Source organism: Thunnus maccoyii, chromosome 3 (genome assembly GCF_910596095.1).
Source record: "Thunnus maccoyii chromosome 3, fThuMac1.1, whole genome shotgun sequence".
NCBI lineage: Eukaryota > Metazoa > Chordata > Actinopteri > Scombriformes > Scombridae > Thunnus > Thunnus maccoyii.
Window position 1 is genome coordinate 32,420,465 of NC_056535.1, and position 14,144 is coordinate 32,434,608.

At 40.6% G+C, this 14,144-nt stretch overlaps 2 protein-coding genes across 11 annotated transcripts in view; one reads left to right on the forward strand and one right to left on the reverse strand.

The window, feature by feature from the left end:
- Positions 1–5,980, forward strand: part of rspo4 (R-spondin 4) — a 45,137-nt gene extending 39,157 nt beyond the window's left edge. Inside the window, exon 5 of one of the 2 annotated variants that reach the window (XM_042407580.1) lies at positions 3,914–5,980. In XM_042407580.1, the coding sequence (XP_042263514.1) occupies positions 3,914–4,113 (200 nt within the window). In that variant the 3' untranslated portion in view covers positions 4,114–5,980. Of the gene's footprint in view, positions 1–3,909 lie in introns of both variants that reach the window. The other variant, XM_042407581.1, reaches the window with a different exon arrangement.
- An 879-nt stretch (positions 5,981–6,859) lies between these two features.
- The window catches only part of chd6 (chromodomain helicase DNA binding protein 6), a 105,659-nt gene continuing 98,374 nt past the window's right edge, over positions 6,860–14,144 (reverse strand). For all 9 annotated transcript variants that reach the window (XM_042407552.1, XM_042407555.1, XM_042407557.1 and 6 more), the window contains one exon: positions 6,860–14,143. In XM_042407552.1, coding sequence (XP_042263486.1) covers positions 12,863–14,143 — 1,281 coding nt within the window. In that variant the 3' untranslated portion in view covers positions 6,860–12,862. The remainder of the gene's footprint in view (position 14,144) is intronic.

Consider the following 14,144-nt stretch of genomic DNA (forward strand, 5'->3'; position numbering starts at 1 on the left):
GACTAATCCATTAATCATTTTAGCATCAAATACAGACCTTGAGTGCAAAGTAGCACAAGTGCAATTGCAGTATTGGTCAGAAAAATACTTTCTGCATAGTGGATTTATGTTGTCTGAAACATCTACTGAATGTTTTATTATTTGAGTTAGCTACATTGTTGGAATTAGGGAAAAAGAACACACATATTGGTCCCAGTTCCAGTTGTGCTGTAGTGCAGATGTGTTTTCCTGAGCTCTTTGCTTGCTATATGCTTTGCGCTTTTTTCTTGCATTTTCTAAATTCCTAAATATTCTTCCAAAGACAGCTATTACTGGTTACACTGGCGCTAACGAAAATGTCTATGGTGGAATCACAGAATGGAACAAAAGTTTACTTTCGGGACACAGGAACATTTCAGAGCCCTACCACAGACTTAGGTGCTAGCTTGGCCTAGCCTATCCTAGCATACTCTCAGATCGGCAAAAGACAATGTAAAAGCTATCTCTCCAAACCCAGAAAAATCAGTAAACTGCACAGAGTGTGAGCAACTGATTGAGAGGATAATGCAGCTTGAAAAGAAATTGAGATGCTGCATTAAAAATATGACAGTGAGCTATCATTGATTCTGTAGCAGCTACTGTACAAGGTGCCGAGCCACCAGACGCTAACGGATAGTGTACTGTCATGGACCTGGCTGACACGCTTCCTTGGATATGTCCTAACGCCACTAGATAAGCTGTTGAGGCTCCCAAACCAGCATTCCCTAATAACGCTTCTTACTGGCACCACACCGACTCTACACTAAAAGCATCAACTGCAGCCAGGGCTTAGTTGTGAGGCAAATCCAGCATGAAATCAAATGAGAAAACACCAAAGCTCACTCCATCACTTAAACTCTCACTACAAAATAGGTACGATCCACTGACTCTGAACAAAATGTGTGGTAATACTAATTATGTTGAACCCATTTAAGCTAATCACACCACTAGCATTAAGGCTAACCAAAACCCAAGAAACAGCCCCAAAACCAATGCTAGGCCGAGGGCCAGGAGAAACATGGCTAACTACATTGAACACAGGGAAGCTAATCACACCACTAGCATTAAGGCTAACCAAAACCCAAGAAATAGCTCCAAAACCACTGCTAGGTCAAGGGCCAGAAGAAACAATGCTAACTTCACACATGAGCCAGACACTATTCTGATTGGGTTTTCTATAACCAAGCATGTAAGAATGGCAAAGACTGAAAATCTAACTGTGGCTGGCACATCTGTCGGGGAGCTAAGAGCGATTATGCTCTCTGCACATCCAAATAATATGATGATTATTATCAACACTGGCTCTGAGATCCTGAAAAAAAGACTTTTCTCTGCTACTGGAAAAATTGAGTGACTGTCAATCACAACATGTATTCATCTCTGGCCTCATTCCAACTCTGGAGAAAGGAATCGAATCTTTTAAAAGACTCCTTGGCCTGAATACGTGGCTGACATCGGCGTGACTCACCCATGGCATGAAGTTTATTGACGATTTCAATATCTTGGAACTGTAAAGACCACTTTAAACCTGATAGGGTTCACCCAAACATCACAGGATCCAGACTACTTAGTGCCAACCTGCGTCATACCCTTGGGATGCCATACAGCCTCCATCTTTCCCTCCCCTCACCTGACCCTCTGCTTCACATCACCCAAGGCATTCAGAGGATGTCTCTGTCCCAATCAAGGACTCCAAACTATAATTTCTATCAGTCAGTCAGACAAAACAGGAAAGGAAGAGGGATTGCAGCCATCTTCTCTACACAGTTTGTGTGTGATGGCATTGACTTGGGTGAATTTACATGATCTGAATATCTCGCTCTTGAGCTCAAAAGCAGAATAATCAGTACTCATCATTACATTATATCGGCCACCAGGATATTCATCACTATTTCTACAGGAATTCTCAGAGCTAATCTCACTTGGCATCACCAAATATGATCCTGAATGGAGATCTGAATATTCATAATAGGTTTAAACCCCCCATAACAAAATAACAGCAATCAGAGCTAGTATTGATGCTGATGTAAACAACACAGATGATCTCAGCAAATCCTGTAAAATGATGTATACATGGGAAAATTCACCTGTATTACACTAACTTGACTAACTGACCTCCACCTCATGGACTGACCCTGTACCTACAGCATTTTTTAAGCTGGTGTTCAACATTTTAATATATCTCCTCAAACAGGCATCTTCCCAGATGCCTTCAAAACAGCTGTTGTAAAACCTTTACTAAAGAAACCCAACCTTGATTGTAATGTACTGACCAGTTTAGATGTTATCCAACCTTCCATTCATTAGTAAGATACATGAAACAGTTTCAGTGCAAATAAACTCCTTTCTTACAGAAAACAATATTCTAGAGGAATTTCAGTCAGGCTTTAGCACTGAAGCTGCTATTCATTTGACTTTATGCATTCTATTTTTTAACTTGATTATTATTATTATTATAATTATTGTATTCTGTTGTCTGTGGCAGTTAAGCCAGTGGACCAAAACACAATTTCTGGACCCAAATTAGAGGAGTTACTAAGTCTTTCTTCTTGCTTTCTACCTGCATTCATTTCTACTCTCTAATGTCCAACCAACCACTAAAACAGTTTCAGTGCTGTATATTTTAAACCGAGGCTAGAAATAGTGAAGCTCTCTTCTTCATCGCTGAACATCAAAACCACATTTCCATTTAGGATAAAACCTACTTTCATAGCATAAGACAGCTATATGAGATATATGGACAAGTTTTAACCTGATGTGATGTAATGTGAAACATCAGAACACTTATTCATCAAGTTCAGACCCATCAAAGTTTTCATCTGATGTCCTCAGGCTCTTAACATGATATAAAATGTGATGTCACTTATCTTCATAATATAGAACACATCAGATCTGTGTTGAAAAGTAAAGAGCGTTTTTCTGTTTCTGTATACTTGCCAAAAAATCCTCTCTCAAAGCAGCGATACATCACCAAGAATATTTCACTGACATTTGTCAGATCTGGACTCTCCCCGCCAACCATCAACCCACAGAATCCAATGCATCAGTTCACATAATACTTCACAGTAATTATGCTGGATCAAAATCTAAGGCTCCCAAACACCTGAAAAACATTTACAGTGCGTGAAAAAGTATTCGTTAGCTTTCCTGCAGTTTTGCGCATTTTTCTCAATCTTTTGATGAAACTGGAACAATTGATGGAGGCAGTTAGAGAAACTGACCCCAAAGTTTGCCAGTTTTTTTTTTTTTTTTCTTTTTTTTTTTGATACGTAATGTCGGCAAACTTGTAATCTTGAGGTCAGAAAAGTAAGGTGCGGACCAGCTGTTTGAGTATCACTCAGGTCTGCTGTTGCACAGTTGAAGTCTGATAACCTCTGGTTCTTGAAACATGCACATTCCTGTTAGACCAATTCAAGACACTTTTATGGGAACTCTCAAGTTTAGACTAGTTTTAAAGACATCTTTTGACATGCAAATCCACCAAACCGATGCTGACCGGGTTGCCGAGAGACTTTAAAAAAGGGGATATGTGGAGACAAATTAATATTTGCAATGTGCATGGTGTGTATGTCTGGAGTGCTCTGCAATTATTAGACTAAAAGACAAAACATTTTCCCATCATTCCCTCACAGTGCGTCTCGATTTCAGTCAGCCTTATTCATATGTAAATGATGTTAAAAGAGGGTGACAGGAGGATTACTGTGCTGATGCTACATGTGTGCTTGAGGTGAGGTTGTTTATATACAATACTACAAAGTATGCGGTTACGCAACTGTAACCAAATACAGACGTGCGATCAGCAAAAACCTAAAAAATAAACTGTGGATCCAAAAAAAAAAAAAAAAATTGTGCTATTTACTGTTTTCTCTTTGCTTTTTTCTTATCCGTCAGAAAGAAGACAGAATAAAGACGGAGGACTTGGAAGGAAGAGGGACAGAAAACGACTACAGCCGATCGCCAACGACAGCGTCGGCAACTCGTCAAACGGGACTACAGGCGCCACCGGAGAGCAAGGAGATCCCTGAGGATAAAACAGACGCCCCGAGACACACAGCTAACCACAACCTGACACATGCTGGAATATCAGTCGATTGACGTCAGTATTTGTAATCTGAGACCAAATCGTTGTTTATCATATTTCCAATCAGCCTGTACAATCTAAAATTTATAAAAACACCAGAATATTGTTTACTGGAGACTCAAAATGAGCAAAACAAGTAGATATTATGACTAAGAAATTCTTACATTCAAAGTGAGTCAACATTTTCCCTCCTAAGTAATGTTGCGGCTTGGTGGCAGCCGATAAATAAACCTGTCTTCATGAATAAATCCAGCATTTATCAAGAATCAGAACAATTTGGTCTCGTGTGTTGGACCGTAGAGGTGAATAAAATCTTAATTAACCCCACAAACCTCTCTCACAACGAAGTGAAATTTGTACTGAACGGGGCGAATAACTTGGACTGGAAAAAATCTGGATGGGCCGGCAGTTACGTTACAATTCAGAACTAACTCATAGAAACCAGAATAAAATAAACACCGCAGATACTACGCCTACAGAAGGCCGAGTCTTCTGGGCTTTTTTTAGTTGAAAAGGTCGATTTATGTCATCGTAATCCCAAGTGTCGATTAGTTCTCTTTCAAAAGACAAAAGCATCAAGTTGCTCAAGCGTCCAGTCAACATGGAGGATCTAAGGCGCATCTGGATCTGGTTTATTTGCGGAAAAAAGTCTCTTACAACCATCCTGCTGCGACTGGTCCAAACATGCCTCATCCTCTAGATGCGTTGTTTTTTTTAAAGCAGCTAAAAGATGTTTAGCCATAGTTTCCAACTTTCATTTAGCTGCTAGCTACACGAAACCACCTTCTGACAGCGTGGTAGGGTGATAGGTTAGTCCCATCCTATCAGACTCATGAAAACTAACTCTGACGTGAGTTTTCATGAATCTGATTGGGTGGGCAAGCTGTCAATCTGGGTGGGCCCGCATCTACCCAGGTCCACCTGTAAATCCGCCTCTGTAACAAAGAAATCTCAAGAGTCGTGGTGCCAACAAATGTTCCAAAATAGATATAAAATAGTCCCCCAAAAAAATCCTGTAACTGTACAATCCAACAACTCCAAAACCTGCTCACTTCTCTGACCTGCTGCTGATTACGCTGCATCAAAAGCAGCTGGTATCTGAATAGTTTAACTCTGCAATAAGTCCTCAGTCCTCCTCTTAAAAGACATGAAGGAATCATGAATCATGTGCGGTGTCGCCTACAGGTAACTGTCGGGTGGTTGAAGTAAAGTAATAAGCTGAATGACAGATGATAATAAGCTTCATTGTTTGAACAGCAGTTTATTGTTTCTGAATTTGTGGTTTTGCTGATATATTATCTGCTGTTTCTTCTGAGTTTTTTTTCCAAATTGGAGAGGTCATAATAGAGAAGTAAACTTTATAAAAAAAAAAACAAGAAAATCATCATTCAGTAACTCTCCGACTCTGGTTTTTTAAATCATCTCAATAAAGTAGGTGTCACTATGTTTTTCAATTAGAAATTCTGTATATACAGATAAAAAAAAAGAATTCACTCTCACTCTAATTCGCTGCCAGAGTTTAACTTCAGATCTTGTCTTTTAAATCACAGTTTAAGCATTTGTAAACATGCTGTAGAGAATGAATGTAGGAATTAAATGTGTTCAGTTTTTTTTTTTTCACCAGCATTATTATTATCCGCCTGTCTTATTTAATATTGCACAAGTAAAACTAATGTGTAGCATGATGAAGATGTGGGTATTCTTCCTTTTATAAAAAGTGGATTTTTTTATGTAATTTCTTCAGATGAGAAAAGTTCATTTGTCTGTTCGTCGGCTAGCTTCTGTCAGTTGTATATTTATCAATATTTTCTAAGACGAATGGGGGATGTTATTCCTTGACATGAATGTATGTTTTCAATAAATGTATATTTTGAAGCTGCAGCCATGTTGTTTTACTGACTGTGAGCCCATAACCGTTTAGAGACTTGAAAGATGCTTCATTTCCTAACATTGTGACATTCAGATTGTGGATTTGGCAGCAGAGGAGTCCAAACAGTAAAATATTTCCTCCTCTTCATCACTGTTTTAGTGCATCTGTACAACTCTTCACAAGAGATCATGTGTGATTGAGATTATTTCTGCACAGTAGCTGCTGATTTTCTCCTTTTTCTGCTCAACAATGGTGGCTATTATTGATTATCTTCCCTTCTTTTGCTGCAAAAGATCTTCTGTCAAACTAAAACTTCAAGTTTTCCCAGATAAAACTAACAGATCTGCAAACCAAAAGACCATTTCTTAATAAAACTGTACAAAACTGTGGTCACTATCAAGCAGCAAGTGGTGTTAATGCATAGTAAAACTGAAAATAGCTGCACTTAATTAGACTAAGTAATAATAAGACTCAACTAGAGCCAAATGTGGATGATGGAGACATGTCATATAAAGAAACAAATATAATTTGTGAAGTTAAAGCTTCTAAATAAGTTTTGTTCTGTTTAAGAGTTTAAAAGCTGCAGTAAAAGTCGATCCTGGAAGCAAAAACAAGTTAATTTGTGTTGATTATATTACAACTGCACATTTCACACTAAAAAAAAAGGTCTAAACACGTTACCGGTTACATCGCAGGACCTTTTCTTTACCTGCACAGACCTCGTCAGCATCACGGGCTCGCTGCTGCAGGAAAGAAGGAAAGAGAAGTCGGGCCGTTCCTCTGCAGGATCGCCTGAAACGTTTCACACAAATCTAATAAATAAATAACAGCAGCGATTACAGACAGGATTTCCACAGTTAATGAATGAATTACCCACCGAGGACAAAAAAGAAAGTTGAAAGTCATCTTTTATTGCACAATAAAAGATCACACATACCATGTTTTGACTCATGAGATTGGTCCACATGGGAATACAGAGAGCTATAGTTACAAATAAGAAAAAAAAGAAAAAGATAAAAACCCCACCACATAACTTACTTAGTAATGACCGTGTTTCTGACTTCAGGATCAGACAGTTATTTGTCTTTTCTCCGCTTTTTTTTTGTTTTGTTTTGTTTTTGGGGAATTTTTTTTTATTTTAGAAGAATATCCTTGTGAGTTACATTGCACTCGGTTCAGCGGGGCTGTGAACAGTCGACCGTTATTCGACTCGCCCTATCTTAGTTTTATATTGAGCTACTGTCGGTGGTTTAGGGTCATGAACTGGGGGGGGGGGGGGGTTAGGGGGAGGGGGAGGGGGGGGTTGAAGTTCTCATTTATTGATCAACTGCTCTAACCTGCAAATCTTTATGTTTTATGTTGCATGGTCGTGCGCGCTGCTTCTCTCTAAACAGATGATCAGTTTCCCTTCAGCATGCTTCTTCAAAATAAAACTCAAGTAACTCAAGAAAGATTTATGACTGAAACAAATTTAATCATAGTTTGATTACATTTTTATGAGATGTCTTGTTTCTATAATCAGGTTGCCCCTGTGACACGCTCTCATTTTGTGGAAATGGTAGATATGATTTTTTGTGAAGTCTTAAACCACAGAACATCAAAATATTACATCGAGGAGGGGAGGGGGGAAAAAATAAACCCAGGAGCTGTAATTCTTATTATATATTCGCCTCTTCGGCCAAGAAAAATCTTTCGCTGTCTGAAAGCAGTTTGTAATGAAATCAGATGGAAAACGGACACGAGGGATTTTTCAGTTTTTTACACCAATTTGCTGTAAATTTTGATGTTTAGATTTTAAGCGTTTAAGTGACACATTGGTTCATCATGTTTGACTCTGGTTTTCTGAGGCTGTGCGTATCAAAAGGGCGCTACATTCGTCTTTTTCCTTTTCTCTGTTTTAGATTTTGATGACGAATCAAACTGAAACTCGCCTCCTTCTACAGGAAGGTCAAACGTCAGACTCAGCGTCTCGCTTAAGGACACTTGAGCAGGGGGGGGGGGGGTGGAGGGATCTTTTCTGACATAAACGAAGGCCAGTCTTCAACCTAGCGGACCCTCACGTAACCGAGGAGAGCGTGATGGTGGAAATCTCTGCGCTAAAAACCAGGATTCTCAAACACATGCGCAGGTCATTTGGGGACAAAATAGTAGAAGAAAAATGGTTTGTGGTTTGGTTTAAGTGTTCACGCCAACAACCAGCGACAAGATGGGAATAAACATTTCTCAGACTGTCCCAATGGTTGTGTTGGATATTATAAAAGAAAATCTGCGCCTGCTTTCTTGTTCAGGTTTGCAGTTTCTGCTAGTTTTCAGTCTTCTTCTTAAATACAGACAGAAAAATACTTGAGTGTATGTTTTATACTTGGAGAAACTGTTAACTATGTTGAGAAAATAAAGAAGAGGTACTCCAGGGATTCTTTACATGTAATTTCAATGTAATTACATCTTAAAAAAAAAAAAAAAAAAAGCAGATTAACAGGTGACAAAGACTACATTGAAAAGCAGATAGTTTAACTTCCATGTGAACCAAAATGCTTTTGTCTTTCAGGAGATGCTCCGGAGTAACAAAAGGCAGCCATTAAATCAGTCATGAGACAACGATGTAAAGACGAGATCTGTACAATAAATACATTATTTATGATAAAGAGATAAAACGTTTACAACATTTTGAGGTGACTGTTCAGAAGAACATTTAAGTTAACCAAAAAAAAAAAAAAAAAAAAAAGGACTTTCTATGGAACAGAAAACACTGTTAAAGAAGGCATGGTGTGACATGAACAGACCATTACAGGGCCGTCTGACGCTCCGACTGTCGTCACATACTGCACCTACGAGTTTGTTTCAAGTTTCTACACAAGAACAAGCCAGTAACAGGAAATGATGTGCATACATGGGCTGTGGAGTGAAGTTTTGTTTTGTAACATTTTATAACTTTCAGATACTTTAGCTGTGATTCACAACTTCCTCTTCTGATTCAATTATACCTTTTTTTTTACAGGAATCCCAGCAAACAAACAATCAAAATACTTGATACATACTTTATGTGCATTATCATCCTAGATTTGCTCCAAACAGAAGGCCTCGTGCAGCAGCTCGTGCTATTTCTCAACCTTTTTATTCTTAAATGTTTGTCCTTTATAGCTATCGGTCAGGATTTTACTCTCCACCTTCGACTACAGGAAGAACAACGCCGATTGGGTCGACGAGTGTAAAACCTCATACAGCTTTTATTTCAACCAAAAGAAATGGTCCCGAACATTTGTTATTGTGTCTGATTGAAAGTAACAGCAGAAAACAATCCCCCCCTCCCTCAATTACTAATCAGTGAAATCTGCACAGCGTCGACCTCGTCCTTCTATTTTTTTTTTCTTTGCAGTTCAGATACTCGCAGACATGAAACATCTTTGTGTCTGCTGCTACTTTTCTCTTCATGACGGCACAGAGCGAAGTCATTATACTCTATCAGAACAATATTCACTTCAACTGAAGCCCGTAAAGACTTTTCTCTGTGATCGGCTTCGCTCGACTCAGATTGGAGATATAATTATCAACATCAATATAAATCGCAACATCATCATCATACACTGATTAAACTTCTGAACTAATTACAGGTCAGTTTCATTTGACGGCTAATATGCTATGCTATGTTAAGTTGAATCTGCTCTGCGACGGTTGCAAAGATTTACAGTAGATTCATTTATATGTTTACTTTTAGTCAGATTCAAACTAATTTTTCTGTTTTTTTTCAAAAGCTGCAGGAGGATCACTCTCTTTGCTATGACTGAAATGTTGCTGGAGATGATCAGTAAAACCTTCTGACTGATAGTTTTAACAGACAAACATATGAGATAAAATTCAGGTTGAACAGAAAAAAACAAAAACAAAAAAAACAAAACAGAATTTCCCTTTAATGAACAGTGTGGCATTCCTGCCGTTCTCATATGTTAATCACTTTCCCAAAGATGATGTCCCAACAGGAACATGATGTCAGTAAGCTGTAGTGCGTTAGTGAAACCCACAAAAAAAAAAGAAAAAGAAACTATTTAAAGTCATTTTTAGAGGCACTGGTAAGAAAACAGTCATTTCTTGTTAACTCTCCGTTTGTGCTTTGAGGGGGGGAGGAGGGGGGGTGACTGATTGACTTTTGGGGAATTAACAAAGTGATTCTGACAGTGGTACCTTTGCATTACTGTTGTTGGCTTTTGAAGATAATGCACATCACCAAGGCCGTGTACGCATACAAGCAAAGGTCAACACAAACACGATAAAATGTCCCTATATGGAGATGTAACAGAACATCTTTACAAAAACAAAAAACACTAGCTAAATAAGGCATTTTACTTTGAATAATACATAATGAAACTAAAGAAAGAATGTCATATTTGGTGAGAGTTTGGCAAAGCAAAAAGAAAAAAGTATAATAAATTATATATAGCCACAAATTGTGACAAGGCAACAACTATGTTTTTTTTTTTTTGTTTTTTTTTTTCCCAACAAGAAAAAAAAGTGACCTGTAAGGACGAGACAGGAGTAGAAACACAGCTCCACAACGGAAATGTGTGCGCATGCATGCACACATACACACACACACACACACTCTCTCTCCCATTATCACACACACACATACACACATAAAGGAAAGACAGGGTAACATTCACATAAAAGACATTGTGCAAAAATAATGTTTTCATGTATGAAAACCAAAAAAAAAAAAAAAAAAAAAAAGAAGTGAACATCATAAACAGAAACATTTGACATATACCCCCCCAAAAAATACAGACCCTGTTATGAAAAGACTGAATAAAACCAGCAACTTGCATCCATTTAATGTACAGTACGGTCTGTTTGATACAGAAAACACTGGGACTAACCTCGATGCAAAAACCCCATCTCGCATATGTCAAGTATTTTTTTTTTTTAAATCCCGATGGACAAACAAACAAACAAAAAAAAAAATAAAGGCGAAAGAAATAAACGGTGCACTTAAAAAAAAGCAATATACAGCGACAGATTTACATATTTTTGAAACTCTTTAGTACGACCTGCTGGTCTGCAGAATATGAATCTGAGGAAAAGAAACGAGACGAAAGAGCAACGACGAGGCACTCAGCCCGAGCGATTCACACCCCATTATGTATCCCTCCTCCTGTTCTTCATTCCTGAAAAAGACTTATTCCCTTTCACTGGACAGATGGTCGACTACGCACACATAATATCTTTCTGAACACAGAAAAGTTGAGGGGAGGACATCATGGCCAGAAGATAATAATAAAAAAAAAAACGACATGATGCTACAGGTCATGATTGCAACCGTTTGTTTTTTTTTTTGCAGCAGTTATTTTTTGCACCATTTCTGATGAGCCGTTGATTTTTACTGGAAGTTAAATCCATTTGGGACTTTAAAATGAAAAAAAAAAAAAAGAAAACATCTATTCTCTCCTCTGGTTCTCCCACTTTCCCTCCACCTCAGTGTTTGCAGGACAGGATACAATCAAATCTGACTCCTACCGCCCCCTGGTGGCCTGACATGAGCTCTTACCTATGAAATTCTTCTCTTACATTTCTTTTGATTAGGCCCGAACACGTGGAAGAGGGGGGGAAATCTTTCAAAGTGACTTTGTGTCGGAGTTTAAAATAAAACAAAACAAAACAAAAATCTCTACATGACTTTAAAAACAATAAAATAATCTCATGATTGTTCTCTGCTTTTATGGATGAAAGCAAAAGAAAAAAGAAAAGTGGAGCTCCTCTTATTGTGAAGAGCTGTTAGACATTTCCTGCTCTTGATTTCTAATTTCTAAAGTTATAATTAAAATAAAAAATATGAATGACTATCTAAAACACTGGGGCAGGCTATGATTCATTAACCTCACATCTATTGTGACTTTTTTTTGACCTTCTAGTCTACATTAAAGTCACATTTCGCCAATTTTAGTGGGTAAAAAAAGATTTGGCAGCATTCTTACATGTAATAAATGTACTTGGAGTCATATCGAGGTGATTTAGAGACTTTTAGAGACTATGAAAATGTATTTTGGGCTGCTGGTTTCTTGGTAGAGTAGCTCTTTGCATATTCGGTTAATGTTTACCAGTGTTTTCCCTCAGTATCAACTAGTAAAAAGGAGTTTTTTTAGTGTCACATGTATCTGGGAATGCTAGTTCAGACTCTTCAAGTCTTATATATATATATAAGACAAACTTCCCGGTTAATCTCGCCTGCAGGGTTTTTGAGCATTGCACAAAGTGAAATCCAAAAAAAAAAAAAAATCACACAATTTAGTGGAGTGTGTCAAAATAAGAAGACAGTGCTCAGGTGAAGATACTCCGGTTGAGCTGAATTGTGTTGACTGTGTGTTGAGAAAAAAAACCCACCTCTGACAAAGCCGTGCCACAACTCTTCAGTCATCTTTCCGTGTCCACGCAAACACACCGAACCCAAGCCGCATGACAGACCATCTTGGATCATTTTGAACTTTTTAAAATATTACCGCTAAAGCCGCTCATGGTTAGCATATCTCGCCTGCAGTGTGTGTGTGTGTGTGTGTGTTTTTCCTGTTGAGAAGTGTCCCTCCCGACTCAGTCTCGATGCAGAATAAAGGGGGAAGAATACACAGAAGATCGTTTCTTACACTAGGTTTTTTTTTTTTTTTTTTTTGTATACAAGGAGGGAGTGGTGGGAGAGGGTGGGTGGGGTCCTGGTATATAAACATGACCGAGTTGAATATAATCATTATTATTAGTCATCATCATAATAAAAGTCTTTACATGGACATTGACTGACAGACACGGCACAAACTTTACACTGTTGCTCAGTCGAGAAAGAGAGCGACAGAGGAGACAGGAGTAGAGAGCAGGAAGTGGTTCGTCTCGGTCCTCCGCAGTTTTCTGCTCGTCTACCCTTCCTCTCCGTCCACCTGTCTCTGCTCCTGCTTCTCCTCCTCTGTCGCCTCTCCTTCTGTGTCCTCCGATCTTTCCTCTTTCTCCTCCGTTGCCGCTCCCTCGGGATGGTTATGGGAGTCCAGTTCCTGGGGCTCCGCGGGCCCGTCCTCTCCGTCTCCCTGCCCGGCGTGGGGCTCTTCGGTCGGAGGCGGGCCGGGCTCTGGAGCCGAGGTAGAGGGGAAGGAGGGAGATGATGAGGAGGAGGAGGAGGCTGGGTGGGAGGTAACGCTAGCCTTAACTGTACTTTCGCTCTCCTCTACTTCTCCTGTCGCCGGCCTCTCCTTCTCCCTCTCCTCCTCTCTCTCCCCGTCCTCCCGCCCTCTCTTCCTCCTCCTCTTTGGGCTGCCCGGGGAGCCGTCTACACCGCTGGGCGGCATGGCGGGCAGCGCCATGATGCCCCCGTGCGGCAAGAACATGTGTGGGTACAGCAGGCCGTGGGACATGCTCGGGATCAGGAAGGGGTTGAAGGTAAGATGGCTGCCGGTGCCGGCTCCGAGATGCGCAGAGCCGATGTGGGCCCTGCTGGTGGAGGTAATGATGGCTGCTGCTGCTGCTGCTGCCTCCGCCCCCGCTGCTCTTTTGTTGCCCTCTGCCGCTCCCTTCTCCTCGTGGCTTTTCTCGCCACCAGAAGCCGAAGAGGCGGCGCTCTCTCTGTCGGCGGGCGTCGTCGACGAGGGGCTGGCCGCCTCGGATGTAGAGGGCGCGGTTGTCGTGGTGACCTTCGCAGCGGACAATGAAGAAGAAGAAGAGGTGGTGGAGGAGGAGGACGTGGAGGCTGGGTGAGGAGGAGGCGGCGGTGGCGTGTGCGCCATCATCGCGCCGACGCTGAACAAGGCGTGTTGCGGTATCGCAGCCCCATGGGGGTGCGGTATGCCATGAAGCATCATGGGTAACATACTCAACCCGTTCTTGGCATCTTCTGCGGACGTTCCCGCTCCTCCCGTCGAGACAGCTGCGGGGAATCCGTGAGTGAATCCAGCTGCCATGATCCCGGAGATGGGAATTCCAGGAATGCCGCCGCGGAGGTTCTGCATGGCCACCATGGAGTCCATGCTGCCGATCAAACCGCCATTCATGAAGAGAGGGGGGCCAAGGCCGGATGAGGAGGAATCAGAGACGGACAGGAGGGGCTTCGGCATCTCGCTGCGAGGACGACGTCCACGGCGTCGAGCGCTCGGGTCTCTGTTGACTGGTTCCGTCAGGATCCGAGAGAACTTCCCCTCGGGGAGAAAACCC